General features: G+C 37.0%; 1 protein-coding gene and 1 long non-coding RNA gene across 5 annotated transcripts in view; both read right to left on the bottom strand.

Moving 5' to 3' along the window:
• Window positions 1–6,704: 6,704 nt before the first annotated feature.
• On the bottom strand, window positions 6,705–7,649 carry LOC116077390 (vomeronasal type-1 receptor 4-like; the record flags this gene model as incomplete). Its single annotated transcript, XM_031351901.1, has 1 exon — window positions 6,705–7,649. A coding segment is annotated over one exon (945 nt), but the record flags the coding sequence as incomplete, so codon positions are not given.
• Window positions 7,650–8,655: 1,006 nt separating this feature from the next.
• LOC116079267 overlaps window positions 8,656–15,234 on the bottom strand; it is a 103,480-nt gene continuing 96,901 nt past the window's right edge. For all 4 annotated transcript variants that reach the window (XR_004113850.1, XR_004113849.1, XR_004113852.1 and 1 more), the window contains exon 7: window positions 8,656–8,725. This is a non-coding gene — a long non-coding RNA (uncharacterized LOC116079267). The remainder of the gene's footprint in view (window positions 8,726–15,234) is intronic.

Genomic DNA, 15,234 nt, shown 5'->3' on the forward strand with positions numbered 1-15,234 from the left:
CCTACATTTTTAAATACAATGTATCTTAACCACATTCATCACTCCATTCCTGACATAATATCTTTTAACACAATTATAGATAAGGGGTATTTTACCAAATCATGTCTAAGTATTTTGAACATTTTTATTACATTATGATGATTTATAAAATTTTGAGTTTGATATTTTCTGTTGTACTCAATAGTCCTTGCTGATGATGGTGTCCAGTACAGTTAGGCACCTGGATTACATTGGGGATGGTCATATACCTGATGTTGATATACTGATCAAAGAAACCTGTCTTATCATTCATCACCAACTCCTATGACCTTCAGATACCTCAAGATCCCCAACTTTTCCTACAGACCTGCTAAGATGACCTTCCCCCCCAGCAAGCTCTATCCCACACCTCAGACTGTACTTCCCCACCCCAAGGTTGTCCCCAGGGTTTCTCTATAGCCCGACAGCACGTTGTAAGTGTGGTCAACTCACACATCCTGCAACTCCCAATGGGCTGAGCCCTGTGGCCAGAGCAGCTGCAGAACCCCACCAACCCTACACTAAACCATGATGCATCTTCAATCATGTCATCCTTCTGAGATGCATCCTTGTTTGGCCCATTCAGATAACTCCACGACAAATTTAGTGGTTTCACCTTGCACTGTATCTGCCCTCAGGCAAAATATCTTTTCTCATACCTTACGTTCTCTTGACTAGAAAACCTAGGATATCATGATACTCTACACTCAGGCACTTTCAATTGCCCATGACTTTAAAGTGTGCTGCAATTGTGGACCCTGATAAATGGCTCTAGAGTTTTTTACATTTCTCCTGTCCTCTTTTAATCTACTCCTACATCTTGCTCTCCCATGTTCTCTTCTATTTCCTATTCTTACCTTTCTTCCCTCTCCATTTTCCCCCCTTCAGAGATTGGCAAGCTGATCTAGTTTTTTTTTTTTCTTACTTTTTTTTAACTTTTATTGCATTATGATGAGAAAAGTTACATGATTTCAATTTCTCTGAATTTGTTAACACTTAAAAACATATTTTAAGTAAATAGAACTAAATTACATTTTTGTTTCCCTTTTGTACCCTAAATCCTCCCAGAGACCCCCTCTTCAATACCTACAATATCTTTTTTTTTGTCATATTCCTTAAAATTTATAAAATAGACAGGCAGTGGTGGCGCACGCCTTTGATCCCAGCACTTGGGAGGCAGAGACAGGAGGATTTCTGAGTTCAAAGCCAGCCTGGTCTACAGAGTGATTCCAGGACAGCCAGGGCTATACAGAGAAACCCTGTCTCGAAAAACCAAAAAAAAAAAAATTTATAAAATATTATAACAATAAAAATGAGCATTATAAAAGTTGTTTGATATAAAACAACAATCAATTTAACAGTGCTATGTAGATGCTTGTCTATAGAAATACTGAAAATACATACATTTTTCACAATATAAATTTTAAATAACTCCAAACATATTAACTGTATATTTCAAAATAATACATCACTACTTGTATTTTCTTAAATGAACATTTTCTTAAATTAAATGAATATATAAAGTCTTTTTGTTTGTTTGTTTGTTTGTTTTGTATTTAGTAGAGTTTAAAATCTTGACTCTTACTGTGGTACAAGCCCAAAATAAGAACAATTTTTAGACATTGGATTTCATTGTAATAAGGCTGTACTTCAATGACCCTTAAATCACCAAAGGATTTTCCCTCCTTGTAGCTAAGCTGAGAGTTGACAGTTCTGCTGCTCTGAGGAATGAATTGTAGGCATGATTTTTGGATACAGAGTTCCTGCTATGGTCAAAACTATTTGACTTGAGTGAGTGACTTTATTCTCTGGCCACAGAGAACAGGTTACATTCATTTAAGAAATGGTATAGGTATTAAGATGGTCTATCCATAAAGTCATTTGCCAACTGTTTCAATGAACAATGGTTCTGCTTGGAGGGTGGCACAGACATTAGGTGTGGGTAAGAATCTGGTTCATTGGCTGTGATAATTTGGAAAAGCATTCATCTCAGAGAAAGAGTAACTTATAAAGTCCTCTTCTTCAAACGTGATACATAAGCTACAAATTTCAAGCAAAGCATTCAGTCTCACTCTCTTTGTTGTTCTCTTTCCTACAAGCCACCTCCCAAGTTAATTGACTATGTCTCCCTTGGATATATAAATACTTTTAAAATATATAAGCTGTTCTGAAAACCACAGTATAATATAAAAACATGAAATAAACAATACTACTAATAGAGAGGCTGAGATAGGAGAAGCAAGATTTCAAGACCCTTATGTTGTACACAGCCAGACACTGCAACAATACTCAAAAAAGTACTTGCAAACTGAATCCAAGAACTTATCAAAAAGATCATTCACCAAGATCACTTCACTGCAAGTGAAGTGCAAGGCTTCACTGCATGGATGCAGGGATAGTTCAATACATAAAAGTACATCAACATAATCGACCATATAAACAAAATATAAGAAAAAACAGTTGATCATCTCATTAGATTCTGAAAAATCCTTTGGAAAAAAATCCACCAGCATTTCATGTTAAAAGACTTGAAGACATCAGGAATACAAGGTGAGTACCTAAATATAATAAAAGCAATATACACCAAGCAAATAGCTAAAGTCAAATTAAATGGAGAAAAATTTAAAATCTAGGACAAGACAAGGCTGCCCATTCTCTCTCTATCTATTCAGTAGTACTTGAAGTTCTAACTAGACCAATAAGATAACAAAAGGAGATCAAGGTGATACAAATTGGAAAGAAGACAAAGTATCACTGTTCACAGAGAATATGATAGTATATATAAGTGAAAATTCTACTAGAGAATTCCTATAGCCGATAACCCCCTTCAGCAAAGTAACTGTACACAAAATTAACTTAAAAAAATGAGTAGTCTTCCTCTATATAAATGATAAATCAGCTGAGGAAGGAGTTAGGAAAACAACACCCTTCATGATATCCTCAAATAATATAAAATATCTTGGTATGACTCTAACCAAGCTAGTGAAAGATCTATATGACAAGAACTTCAAGTCTCTGAAGAAAGAAATCAAAGAAGACCTCAGAACATGGAATGATCCCCTATGCTCATTGATCAGTTTGATTAACATAGTGAAAATGGCCATTATGCCCAAAGCAATCTGTAGATTCAATGCAATATCCACTAAAGTTCCAAAACAATTCTTAAGGGCCTTGAAAGAGTAATTTGCAACTTCATATGGGCAAATGAACAAACAAACAAACAAAAAACAGGACATATAAAACAATCCTGAACAGTGAAGAAATTATGGAAGAATTATTATTGTCAATCTCAAGCAACAGTACAGAGCAAGAGTAATAAAAAACTACATGGTATCAGTATAGAAATAGAGACATTGATAAAAGGAATCAAATAAAAGACAAAGAAATAAACCCACAAACTTATGAACACTTGATCTTTTACAAAGAAGCCAAATCATATGGAAAATGGAGAGCTTTTTCAAAAGTGTGCTAGTATTGTGCCCAGATTGCAAACACCCCAAAGAGACCACCAGGAACTACCACTCCAATGCAAATAAATGAGAGTCTTTATTCAAACTCATGGGCATGGGCCACAAACCTTCCAGTTGCAACAGGATAGGAGAGAGACCCCCAGGTCTAGGTGAAGGGAGTTTATAAAGTAAAAAAAGAAAAGAAAAAAAAAAGGACAAGTGAGGTTTTCCAAGACTTGTCATTATATGAGAAGGTAAAGGAATGTTGGTCTTTAGCTAATTGCACAAGAAGGGAGCCTACATCAAAAAAGAAGCATCTTGACCTGAAAAGGACATAAGTTTTCTTAGCCCACTCTATTGTTATCAGCTAGCTGCAGCTATTCTGTCTATTTTCGTACTGCCAGTGACATTTTGTGAATTTTCTCAGACATCAAAGGTGGGGGACATACCTCTCTAAGAGCAAGTTAACTTAGAATGGAGTCTTATGAGCAAAATAGATTTTTTTTTCTGCTACCTCAATCCCTTTACTGGTCTTACTGAATGTCTCTGTGCAGAAAAATATGAAGAGGTACATATTAATCACCCTACACAAAACTCAAGTCCAAGTCAAAGACATCAAAGTAACACCAGGTACACTAAATCTAATAGAACAGAAAATGGAGGATATCCTTGAACTCACTGGTAGAGGAGACAATATCTTCAACAGAACACCAATGGCCCAGGCACTAAGATCAACAATTAATAAATGGTATCTCATGAAATAGAAAAGCTTCTGTAAGGCAAAAGACACCATTAATAGGACAAAATGACAGTAGACAGATTGGGAAAATATTTTCACCTACCCTAGGTCAAAAAATGGCTAATATCCAAAATATGTGAAGAAAACATAATTTTAGAGAACAATAACCCAAATAACCAACTTAAAATGGGGTACAGAGTTAAAACAAAGAATTCTCAACAGAGGAAACTCTGATGACCAAGAAACACTGAAAGAATGTCTAACACCCTTAGTTATCAGGGAAATGCAAACCAAAGTATTCTGAGATTCTGCCTTATATCTGTTAGAATGGCTAAGGTGGAAAACTCAAGTCACAGCATATTCTGGCCAGATTGTAGAAAACGAAGAAAACTTCTATGTTGCTGCTGTGAGTGTGAACTTATGCAACTACTCTGCAAATTAATTTGGTGGTTTCTCAAAAATATGGGAATAGTTCTAACTCAAGAACAGCTCTACCACTACCAGGCATATACTCAAAATACGTTCTACCGTACCATAAGGACTCTTGCTCAACTATGCTCATAGCACTTTATTCATAATAGGCAGAAACTGGAAACAACCTAGATGTCCCTCAACTGAAGACTGGATACAGAAAAGAAAATATAGTTCACTTATACAATGGAATACTACTCAGCTATTAAAAACAAAGATATGAATTTTGTAGGCAAATGGATGGAAGTATAAAGAAGTAACCCAGAGCAACAGGAAATGCTATGTCCTCTCTTTTCAGCATATATTAGCCATAAAATACAAGATAACTGTGCTGCAATTCACAGACTAAGAAGCCAAATAAAAAAGAGAGCCCAAGGAAGAATTATTAAATCCTTCTCAAAAGTGGAAATAAAATTTATATATAAAATTAATGGAAGGTGGGAACTGGGTGAAAGAGGACAAGGGGAGCATTGAGAGGGAATCAGTTGTAGGGGGAACAGGGAAGAGAGAACAGAAATCTGTAGAGATGAGAAGAAAGGTATCTGTATGGCATGCCAGAGACTGAGGAGGGGTTGGGGAATGTGTCAAGATACTATGGGTATGAGCTTAGCTGAGAGCTAAAACGCATAGCTGTGGGGGATATGGATCCTGAACTGGCCACTTTCTTTTGCCAGCCAGGCTTCCAATGGAAAAATAAGGAGAGCAACCCACTCACCAAACATTTGACCCAAAATGTGTTCTGCCTACAAGATGAGAAGGGCCAAAGAGAAGAGATGGAGAGAATAACCAACAAATGACTGGACAAATTTGAGACCCACCCAATGTGTAAGAACCTATCCCTGACACTATTATTGTTACTCTTACGCTTGCAGGCAAGAGCCAAACATAACTATCATCTGAGAGTCTTCACCCAGCAGCCAGTGGAAACAGATGCAGAGACCCACAGCCAAACATTAAATGGAGCTCACAGTCTTGTGGAAGAGGTAGGGTAAGGGTGAAAGGACATAAAGGAGACAGCGACTCCACAGAAAAACCAAAGATGGCAACTAACCAAGGCCCCTTGGGTGCTCCCAGAGACTGAACCACCAAACAAAGAGCAGGGGCCAGATATAGGCCACCCGCACACACATAAACTTGCTTCAATTTAGACTGTGAAGTTCTACTTTCTAGTCATCTGGGGAAATATTTCCCTGTCCTGTTTGGAATCACAGCTGTAATTATTTTTAGGGTCTCTGACAGTTTGAAGTTATTTTGTAAACCTTTAATCAACCTTGAATGAAAACATACAATATTTAGAGGAGATGATTACTACTTGGCAACAGAAAGTGACATGAATACCCTAATGGTCGTTATTTCTTTTTCTCAAAAGTCATAAAAATGTATGGAGAATACTACACCTGTGGCAGTGGGTACAAGAAGTTGATTGCATCCTCCACCTGAGAGTTTCTGAGAAACATCCATTCTACAAAGATAGCTAACAAAACTGCCACAGCCTTTGTCGTAGGAGATTTAAGATTTATTGTATTGTGCAACAAGCTTATTTTATACATTGCTCTCAAAACAGATATTGTGCCTGTTTCCTAGAGTTCTTTCTCACATATATAGTAAAAAGTACAGAACAAAATTTTGCAAAATGATTAAATATACATAATAAATTTAATAATAAACTATCTTATAACAATATCCACCACTCTAGTAACTGTTTACTTCTTAGAAACATAATTCATATGTATGCTTTTTGTTCAAACATTAGGGAAACAACATTTGAGAATCAAAGTCTAAACTATTCTGTTAGCCTTGAGAAAAACTACTTAAGGATTTTACAAAAGGAGCTATATTTATTGAGTAAAGAACAATCCCTTAATTCCAGTTTGCTCTGCACAATAGGTGATGATGAGCACAATATGAAGCCTAAACAATAATTACAGTTCCCCTATGAAAGAAGATGGCTTTTATTAATGGGTTTTATATATTGATGCTTGAAAATAAATGAGTAAACTCATATAATTTATATACATATGGTAAAGTTACGGTCTTCCTGTATTTCTTATCCAGGATAAGCTGAATCTAGGCAAAGCAGTGTCATGGCTCACCACAAAGGGACCCAAAATAGGGAAACACAGAGAAATGATGCTTGTGATGTTTATCAACCACCAGCCAGAATTGCAAAAAAGAGCAACACAACCTTGTAAGATGGAGGAGAGAGAATAAAAGCAAATAAAGATTGACACTAGCACCAGAATGCTCTTAGTGGCTCTTGATTCAGGTGATGTTCTGGTGGAAGCATAAGTGCGGTGGATGTGTTGAACCCTCTGCTTGTGCCTATACAAAATGACCACCATTAAGCTCCCAGACCAGACAATAAGGATAGCAAACAACATTTCAGGGAAAACAAAAAATGCTATAAAAAACAAGCCTGTAAATTCATCATGACCTATGCTAAAGCAGTATTTTAAAGCTTTTTTATATGTCACATTATGGCTGTTCCACTTAATATATGCATACATTGGTAAAATCATATTTACTCCCAAATAGAGGACCCAGCATAGGAAAATAGAAAGGTTGATGCACTTTGGAACTTTTACTTTAAGACCATTAAGGCAGGAGTCACTGGGACTGATGGTGATGGCCTGGAAGACACTCAAGAGACAGATGGTACAAATGGAAACACTTCTGCCAACTCTTTCAGTATACAAAAGGAATTTGCAAACACAGACATTGAAGAACACTTCCATCCCAAAAGTTTCCATTGTCTGTAGCAAACTTCTAGAGAAAATGATGAACAAGTTGGCTATGAAAATGTTCATGAAAATCAAATCAATTGGTTTTAATGAGTGTTTATTATAACAAAGCATTAAGTAGAAAGATAGAAGAGAGAAATTTCTCAGAATTCCCACAAAACATTGAAGGATAAATATTACTACTATTGTCAGATTTTTGGAATCCATCCTGTCATTAACCACAATTGCATTTTAGTGACATAAAAATCACTTCTTTGATCAAAATGATGTTTCAGCATTTGGAAGTGGATGACAGGTAAGGAAGAACCTTTCTGAGTTCAAACTTGTGAAGTTAGTATATAACAAAATCCTGTTTGAAATGCAATTGCTCATCACTAATAACTTGCAATGAGACTTTTTCCTTCATCAAGCATATATATTTAAAGAGAGAGTTCCAAATACTTCTTAAGAAATTTAATTAATAAGTAGAAAGTCATGTTACTCTGGGAGAAACAATGATAATTTGGTATTAAAGAGATGAACCCTCACCTCTACATTACAAAACAAATTACTATTTATAATTTGTATTTGATAAAAAGATAGATATATCAATATTTCCAATTTAAAAAGATCCCATTCATTTTCTCATCTGAATTCTAAATATTTGACATCTATGCATCTTGCACAAAATTATTATCTGGACTATTAAATACACACGCACCAAAAAAAAGAGTGAAACCAATAATCAAATTGAAAGTGTTCTATGGATCTGAATAAACAGTTTACAAACAAGAAATAAAATTTACTAAGAAATATGTCAAACACAGTCCATTATTCTTAACAATTGTAGAAATACAAAATGAAACAACTGAGACTTCTATGTCCCAGTCAGAATGAATAAAGCAGCAATGAAACGATCAGCAAACACCATTTAGTATGAGGGAACACAATCCTCCCTCACCATTGATAAGAGTGCAAAAATGACTCAGCCACTCTGGAAACTACCATAGAGAATCCTCAAAAAGAAAAAAAAAAAAAAAGGAGGAGTCTGTCACATAACCCAGGTATATTGCTCATTTGCATATGTTCAATGGTCTTTATTCACATCCTAAACTATAGATACTTGCTCTAGTCACAAAATCAAACATTTCTGAGTTTTCTGTGACATTGCATCTCCTAGTAATATCTAAACTTTAGAAAAGGATGGCCCTGTTCACAACCCAACTGATCAGATCCCATGCCTTAAAATCCTGACTTACCTCTTTTCCCAAAATGATGATGTTAACATTCACTTTTTCTTTCTTGGAATATTTACCTTATTTATCCAGCTATGAAGAAAGATAGAAAAGTCAAAGAATTGGTTGTATGTAAGAAGGACTGAATTTGCCTCATAGAAGCATATAGAAATTCATAAAATCTCACTAATATTCTTTCCCAATGTTAGTTGAAAAGGACACCACCACCAGACATGCCAAAGTGAATTCCATGAGCCAATATGTCCTAAACCTACACAAAAAGAATTCTAGATAACTAAGGAAAGTTAGGAACAAAATAGTTATTTCCCTGTGGAAGATCACAACAAACAGCTCTCCAGTGGTCAAAGGTCAGCCATAAAACACGCACACAAGTAATATTAGACAGAATGGGAGACTCATGTTTACAAAGAAATCTTCATATACATATAGACTTACAATAACAATTAGTGAAAAAAGAACATAAATTTGAAGGAGACTAGGAAGGTGTGTAAGTGAGTATTTGGAGGGAGGGAAAAAGAAAGGAGAAAGGTAATTATTTTATGACCTCAAAAACAAAATGGGGAAAAAGCTAAAAACACATTTAATATGGATTAAAGAGAGCAAGAATGTCCTCTGTTGCTATTAAATCCACTATCTGGAATTGTCGTGCAGCAGCGGAAATGTTAAGTAAAAGTGGTAGAAAATATCAGTTCTTGCTAAAGATTGGGATATGCAAGTATCTCACAAGAACATAAAGATAATCAGAATACTGAAAATATTTTAGAATATTAGAATCTATGAGTAATTATAATGGGTAAACAGTATAATGGGCACTGTTTATTTCTGAAATAACAAGTTTCATAATAAATGTACTGGTAATATTTCAACCCAAAGATCTATCTCCATTTCTTGTCTACCTGTTTCACAGTAGGTGGGTTTTACTTATAAAATTCCATGAGCTGGGCATATATAAAACCTATATGACTCTTTGTTGTAAAATCACTCATCATATACACAGAACATACACTGTTAGTAAGGTTTCTTGGATGTGTGTGAAGTGCTGTTTGTATCTTTACAAAACAAGAGTCAAGGTGTAACAGAACTAGATCATGATCCAAACAAGAAGCACTCATGAATATTAATATGATGCATATTGTGAGCTCATTGTAATGTTCATGCAACACTAATAATGACTCTTTCTTGTAGATTATTATATAGTGGTCTGTGTACTTTTAGATGGCAAAAATCATAAAAAGCAAATGCAGGCCGTATAAAGCCTTAAGAAGAACAGTGGGAATGACAGGATTTTGAGGTTTATATGTTGCACTTACCTTTAGTCTCTGGTTTCTTTAGAAGACTGACATACTAACAGAAAGATAAAACATTCAAATTTTCCATCTCAGATTTGTAAGAATAGACATAATCACTGAAAAAAATATGTTTCAACTTAAAAGTTTCTTAGACTTTGAGGATACCTCAAAATCACATGAGAAGAAAGTAGAAGGCTCCCACTTTGAGCATGTGTTCACTTCAGCAAGATTTATACAAAAGTTGAAGTAATATAGACATTAGTATGGCTACTGCAAGTGATGGCATGCAAATTGTAATAGGTTTATTTGTTTTCTTTAGTTGCAGATAGATTATAGTCTGCATAAGTGACTCCTTGAATTCCTCTAGAAAACTCCTAAAGTGAGAAAACATCTTCACAAAAGAAGCTGTGTATAAAATTAACTCACTGAAGTGCCCAAGTAAGAATGCCTCAGTCCCACTTGGGAGAGAGAAAAAAGCAATCACAAGTGGGGAGGGAGTGAGGGAGGGAGGGACCTGGGAGGTAAAGTGGATGGGGTCAGCCGAATGGAAGGGAAAGGGGAACCTGATCTGATATTGGGTAAGGGAAAAGGACTGAAGCCCTGAGTGCCAGCAAAAAGAAACAGGCAACCTCAGGAGGTTAGAGGTTGGGGGGACCCTCCAGAATGCACCAGAGATCTGGGAGGGGAGAGACTCTCAGGACTCAAAGGGAAGGACCTTACATGAAATGCCTGACAGTAGGGAGAGGGAACATTTTAGAGTCCACCTCCAACAGGAAGGCAGGGCATCAAATGGGGGGCGCATACCACAGTCACAACTCTGACCCATAATTGTTCCTGTCTGAAAGAATTGCAGAGATGGGATTGGAGAGAAGCCTGAGGAAAAGAAGGTCCAGAGACAGGCCCAAAGAGCGATCCAGCTCAAGGGGAGTTCACAAGGCCTGACATGATCACTGAGGCTATGGAGTAATTACAAAAAGGAAACTAGCACGACCACACTCCGTAAGACCAAACAAGCAGCTGGAAGAATCAGAGGCAGATAGTTACATCCATCCAATAGACAGAGGCAGCTGACCTTTGTTGTTGAATTAGGGAAAGACTGAAAGAAGCTGAGGAGGAGGACGACCCTCTGTGAGGACTAATAGTCTCAATTTAACCCCCAAGATCTCTCAACCACTGCACCACCAATCAGGCAACATACACCAGCTAAGAAGAGGCCACCACACACATACAGCAGAGGACTGCCAGGGGTCTGTGTTCATTCAGAGATGATTCACCTAACCCTCAAGAAACTGGAGACCCCATGAGTTTAGAGGTCAGGTGGGGTAGGGAGTGGGGACATCATGTGGAGACAGGGGTTGGGAAGGAGGCATGGGATATGGAGCAGTAGGATGGTGGATGGGGGTGGACAGGACTAAAATATGGAGTATAAAATAAAATTTAAAAACTCACAAAATTAAGTAGCCTTAATATATACAAGCATCAAATGGACTGGAAAAAATAAGCAAAAGAATACTTTTATAATAGTCTCAACAAAAAGAAAATGTTTGGGTTAACTATCCATCAAGTGATAGGCTTATATGATTAAAAACTTCAAGTCTTTTAAGAAAGAAATTAAAGATCAGAAAATGGAAAGTCCTCCATGCTTGTGGATTGAATGAATAAACTATATTACCGAAGGTTTATGGAGTGCCATGTGTATACTCAATTGTTGATTGCTGTTCATGCAGAACACTGAAAATTGGCCAGATTTTGATTGTTTATTCTTATGGTCCATAACCTGTCTCATTATTTTGTAATCATCTCTCTCCTATGTTGACTGGCTAACTAAAGATTTGACACCTAGGCAGTAAAAGGAAGTTGGGATTTCAGGCTGAGAGAGCACCTTTGGGAGAAGAATCAGATGTAGGAAGATTCACCAGGTGGTCGAACATAATAGGATTAATAGAGGGGTAAAGAGGAACACTCCTCCATTGTTGGTGAGATTGCAAGCTGGTACAACCACTCTGGAAATTAGTCTGGAGGTTCCTCAGAAAATTAGACATAGTGCTACCTGAGGAACCAGATATAGTACTCCTGGGCATATATCCAAAAGATATTCTAACCTATAACAAGGACACATTCTCCCCTATGTTCATAGCAACCTAATTCATATTAGCCAGAATTTGGAAACAACCTAGATGTCCCTCAACAAAGGAATAGATACAGAAAATGTGGTACATTTACACAATGGAGTACTACTCAGCTATTTAAAACAATGACTTCATGAAATTAGCAAGCAAATGGACAGAACTAGAAAATATCATCTTGAGTAAGGGAACCCAGTCACAAAAGAACACACATGGTATGTGATCACTTATATGTGAATATTAGGCAAAAAGCTCAGAATACCCAGGATACAACTCACAGATCATATAAAGCTCAATAAGAAGAAAGAACAAAGTTTAGATGCTTCAGTCCTTCTTTAAAAAGGCAACAAAATACTCATAGGAGGTAGAGGGTAGGTGGGACTTGGGAAGAAGAGAGGAGAGGGGGACAGAAAATGGGGGCAGGAACAGGTATGGGATGAGATGGGGATGATATGCAGAGGTCCAGGAAATGGATCAGAGGTGTGTAGCAATGGGGCATGGGGAACTGGGGGAAACCACCAGAAAGTCCCATATGCCAGGAAAGGAAGAGGCTCCCAGGACCCAACAGGAATGAGATTAGCTGAAATGCCCAAAAGAGTGGAGGGAGAGCTTGTAGAGCTAGGCAAGAATCCCAGTTGAGGAATGGGGCTCTTCCACTCATCTACAAATTTTTAACCCAGATTTGCTCTTGTCTAAAGGAACTATGGGGACAAAGTGTGGAGCAGACACAGAAAGAAAGAAGACCACATGGTGATCCTTCCCATATTCAAACACCAAACCCAGACAATATTGCAAATACCAAGAAGTGCTTGCTAACAAGAGCAGAATATAGCTGTCTCCAGAGAGGCTCTGTCAGAGGATGACAAATACACATGTGGATGCTGGTAGCCAACAATTGGACTGAGCACATGGACCCCAATGGAGTAGTTAGGGAAAGGCCTGAAAGAGCTGAAAGGGTTTGGAGTCCCATAGGAAGAACAATAATATCAACAAATGAGATTCTCCAGACCTCGCATGGACTAAACCACCAACCAAAAAGTACACATGGCTCCAGCTGCATATGTAGCAGAGGATGGCCTTATCTGGCATCAGTGGGAAGAGAGGCCCTTGGTCCTATGATAGGCTAGGCTCAATGCCCTAGTGTAAAGAAATGCCAGGGTGATGAGTTGGGAATGAGTAGATGGGTGGGGGAATACCTTCAAAGAAACAGAGAAGGGGGAATAGGATAGGAGGTTTGTGGAGGGGAAACTTGGAAAGGGGATAATTTTGAAATGTAAATAAATAAATATCCAATAAAAAAGAACTAACTACAGTATAAGTCATGGGCAAGGATAATAAGATTCAACACAATCCACATAAATATTCAAACACAATACATTATACACATTGAAAGAACAATTCTTAATCCCATATACAAACCAAAACAGGATAGCTAAAACAATCCTAAATATTAAAAGAACTCCAGAAGTTATCAACCCTGCTGATTTCAAATTGTATGACATAGCTATAGTAACAATAATAGCTATGTATTGACAGAAAAATAAACATGATGATCAACTGGATTGAAATGAATAACCAGACATAAACCCAATCACATATGAACACCTAGTTTTTAATTTTAAAGTCAGAAATACACAATAGAAAAAAAACATCTTCAACAAATGATGGTAGTCAAATTGGATCTTTACATGTAGAACAATGCATTTAGATTCATACTTATCATCCTGCACAACACTTAAGTCCAACAGATTAAATACTGCAACATGCAACCAGATAAACTAAACATGATAGAAGACAAAGTAGGGAATAGGCCTGGAATGAATTGTTATGGGAGACTACTTTCTGAACATAACACCAGTGGTGAAGCCACTAAGATCAGCAATCAATAAATGGAGCCCAAATGGAACTGAAATCTTCTGTGAGGCAAAGAATACCATCAATGGGCACAGTAGCAACCTACAGAGAGGAGAAAGATTTTCACCAACTCCACATCTGATAGAGGATTAATTTTCAAATATAAAAACCACTTAGGAAACTTATTATCAAAAACCCAAATAATCCAACAAAGAAAAGGTTACATATCTAACCCTAAAGAATTGTCAAGAGAAGGATTTCCTGGGATTGATGAGAGTCATCTCAATGAGGATTCCTAGTAAGGTGGAGGGAAGTATGAAATCTCTCAAGTGGACATATCTTATATCCAAACAAGTCTTCAATTGGATGAATTGGATTGCTTTCATTTGTGTTGTTGGGAAAGAAGGTCCCATGGATAACCCAAAACAACCTATACTGATGCTGAGACAATGGACTTCTTTCTGTAAACTTACAGTGGGGCCCTACTGCTGAGGATAACATCTACAGAACTCATTGAACATGGAGAAGTTGAACTGCCTACCTGGAACTTTCACCATTATGCTATAGTCTCTTTGGTGTAGAAGGCACTGTGTAAGCTACAGATAGAAAAGTGTGGTCACCAAATGTGACTAAACTTTTGAAATACAATCTTCCCTGCCTATAAAATATGTTAGGGTAATGGTGATACAGAACTTGTTCAACTAGCCATCCAATATCTTGTTTGATTTACACACACTCTTTGAGATGGACCCCATACCCAACACAAGTTTTGTAACCAAGAACCAGATACTTGTTAGGCTAGAGAATTCACATAAAACCAAACACAAGGTTTTTTTTTTAATCAACAAAATTATTTCTAATGATATACTGCTGTATTCAGAACATTACCCAGTCATCATCAGACAGGTTCCTTCCAAAAGAAAATGGGAAGAAAAACAGAAACCCAGAATCAGACATTAAGCAGAGAGTCTAAATTGGAAGTCTCCATCAAATTCCTCTACTCAGAGCTTAAAGACTCTCATGTAAGAAGAGACACAAAGATTTCAAGAGTCAGAGGGCATGGAGAACATCAGGAGAAAAGAACCCTCTGAATCAAGTAAACAACACATACATGAACTCAAAAGAGCCTCAAGCAATAAGAACAGGACATCTACCATTCTACACCAGGTCAGTGGCATATATGTTACAGCTACTAGCTTTGTATTTTTATGGGAATTATGACTGTGAGAAAGAATGGGTCTCTGCATTAAAAATAAAGCACTCTCAGTTCATCAAACCTGAAAGGAAATAAATACTTTCTTCCTAGCCTATT

This window comes from Mastomys coucha, unplaced genomic scaffold, assembly GCF_008632895.1.
Source record: "Mastomys coucha isolate ucsf_1 unplaced genomic scaffold, UCSF_Mcou_1 pScaffold5, whole genome shotgun sequence".
Taxonomy (NCBI): domain Eukaryota; kingdom Metazoa; phylum Chordata; class Mammalia; order Rodentia; family Muridae; genus Mastomys; species Mastomys coucha.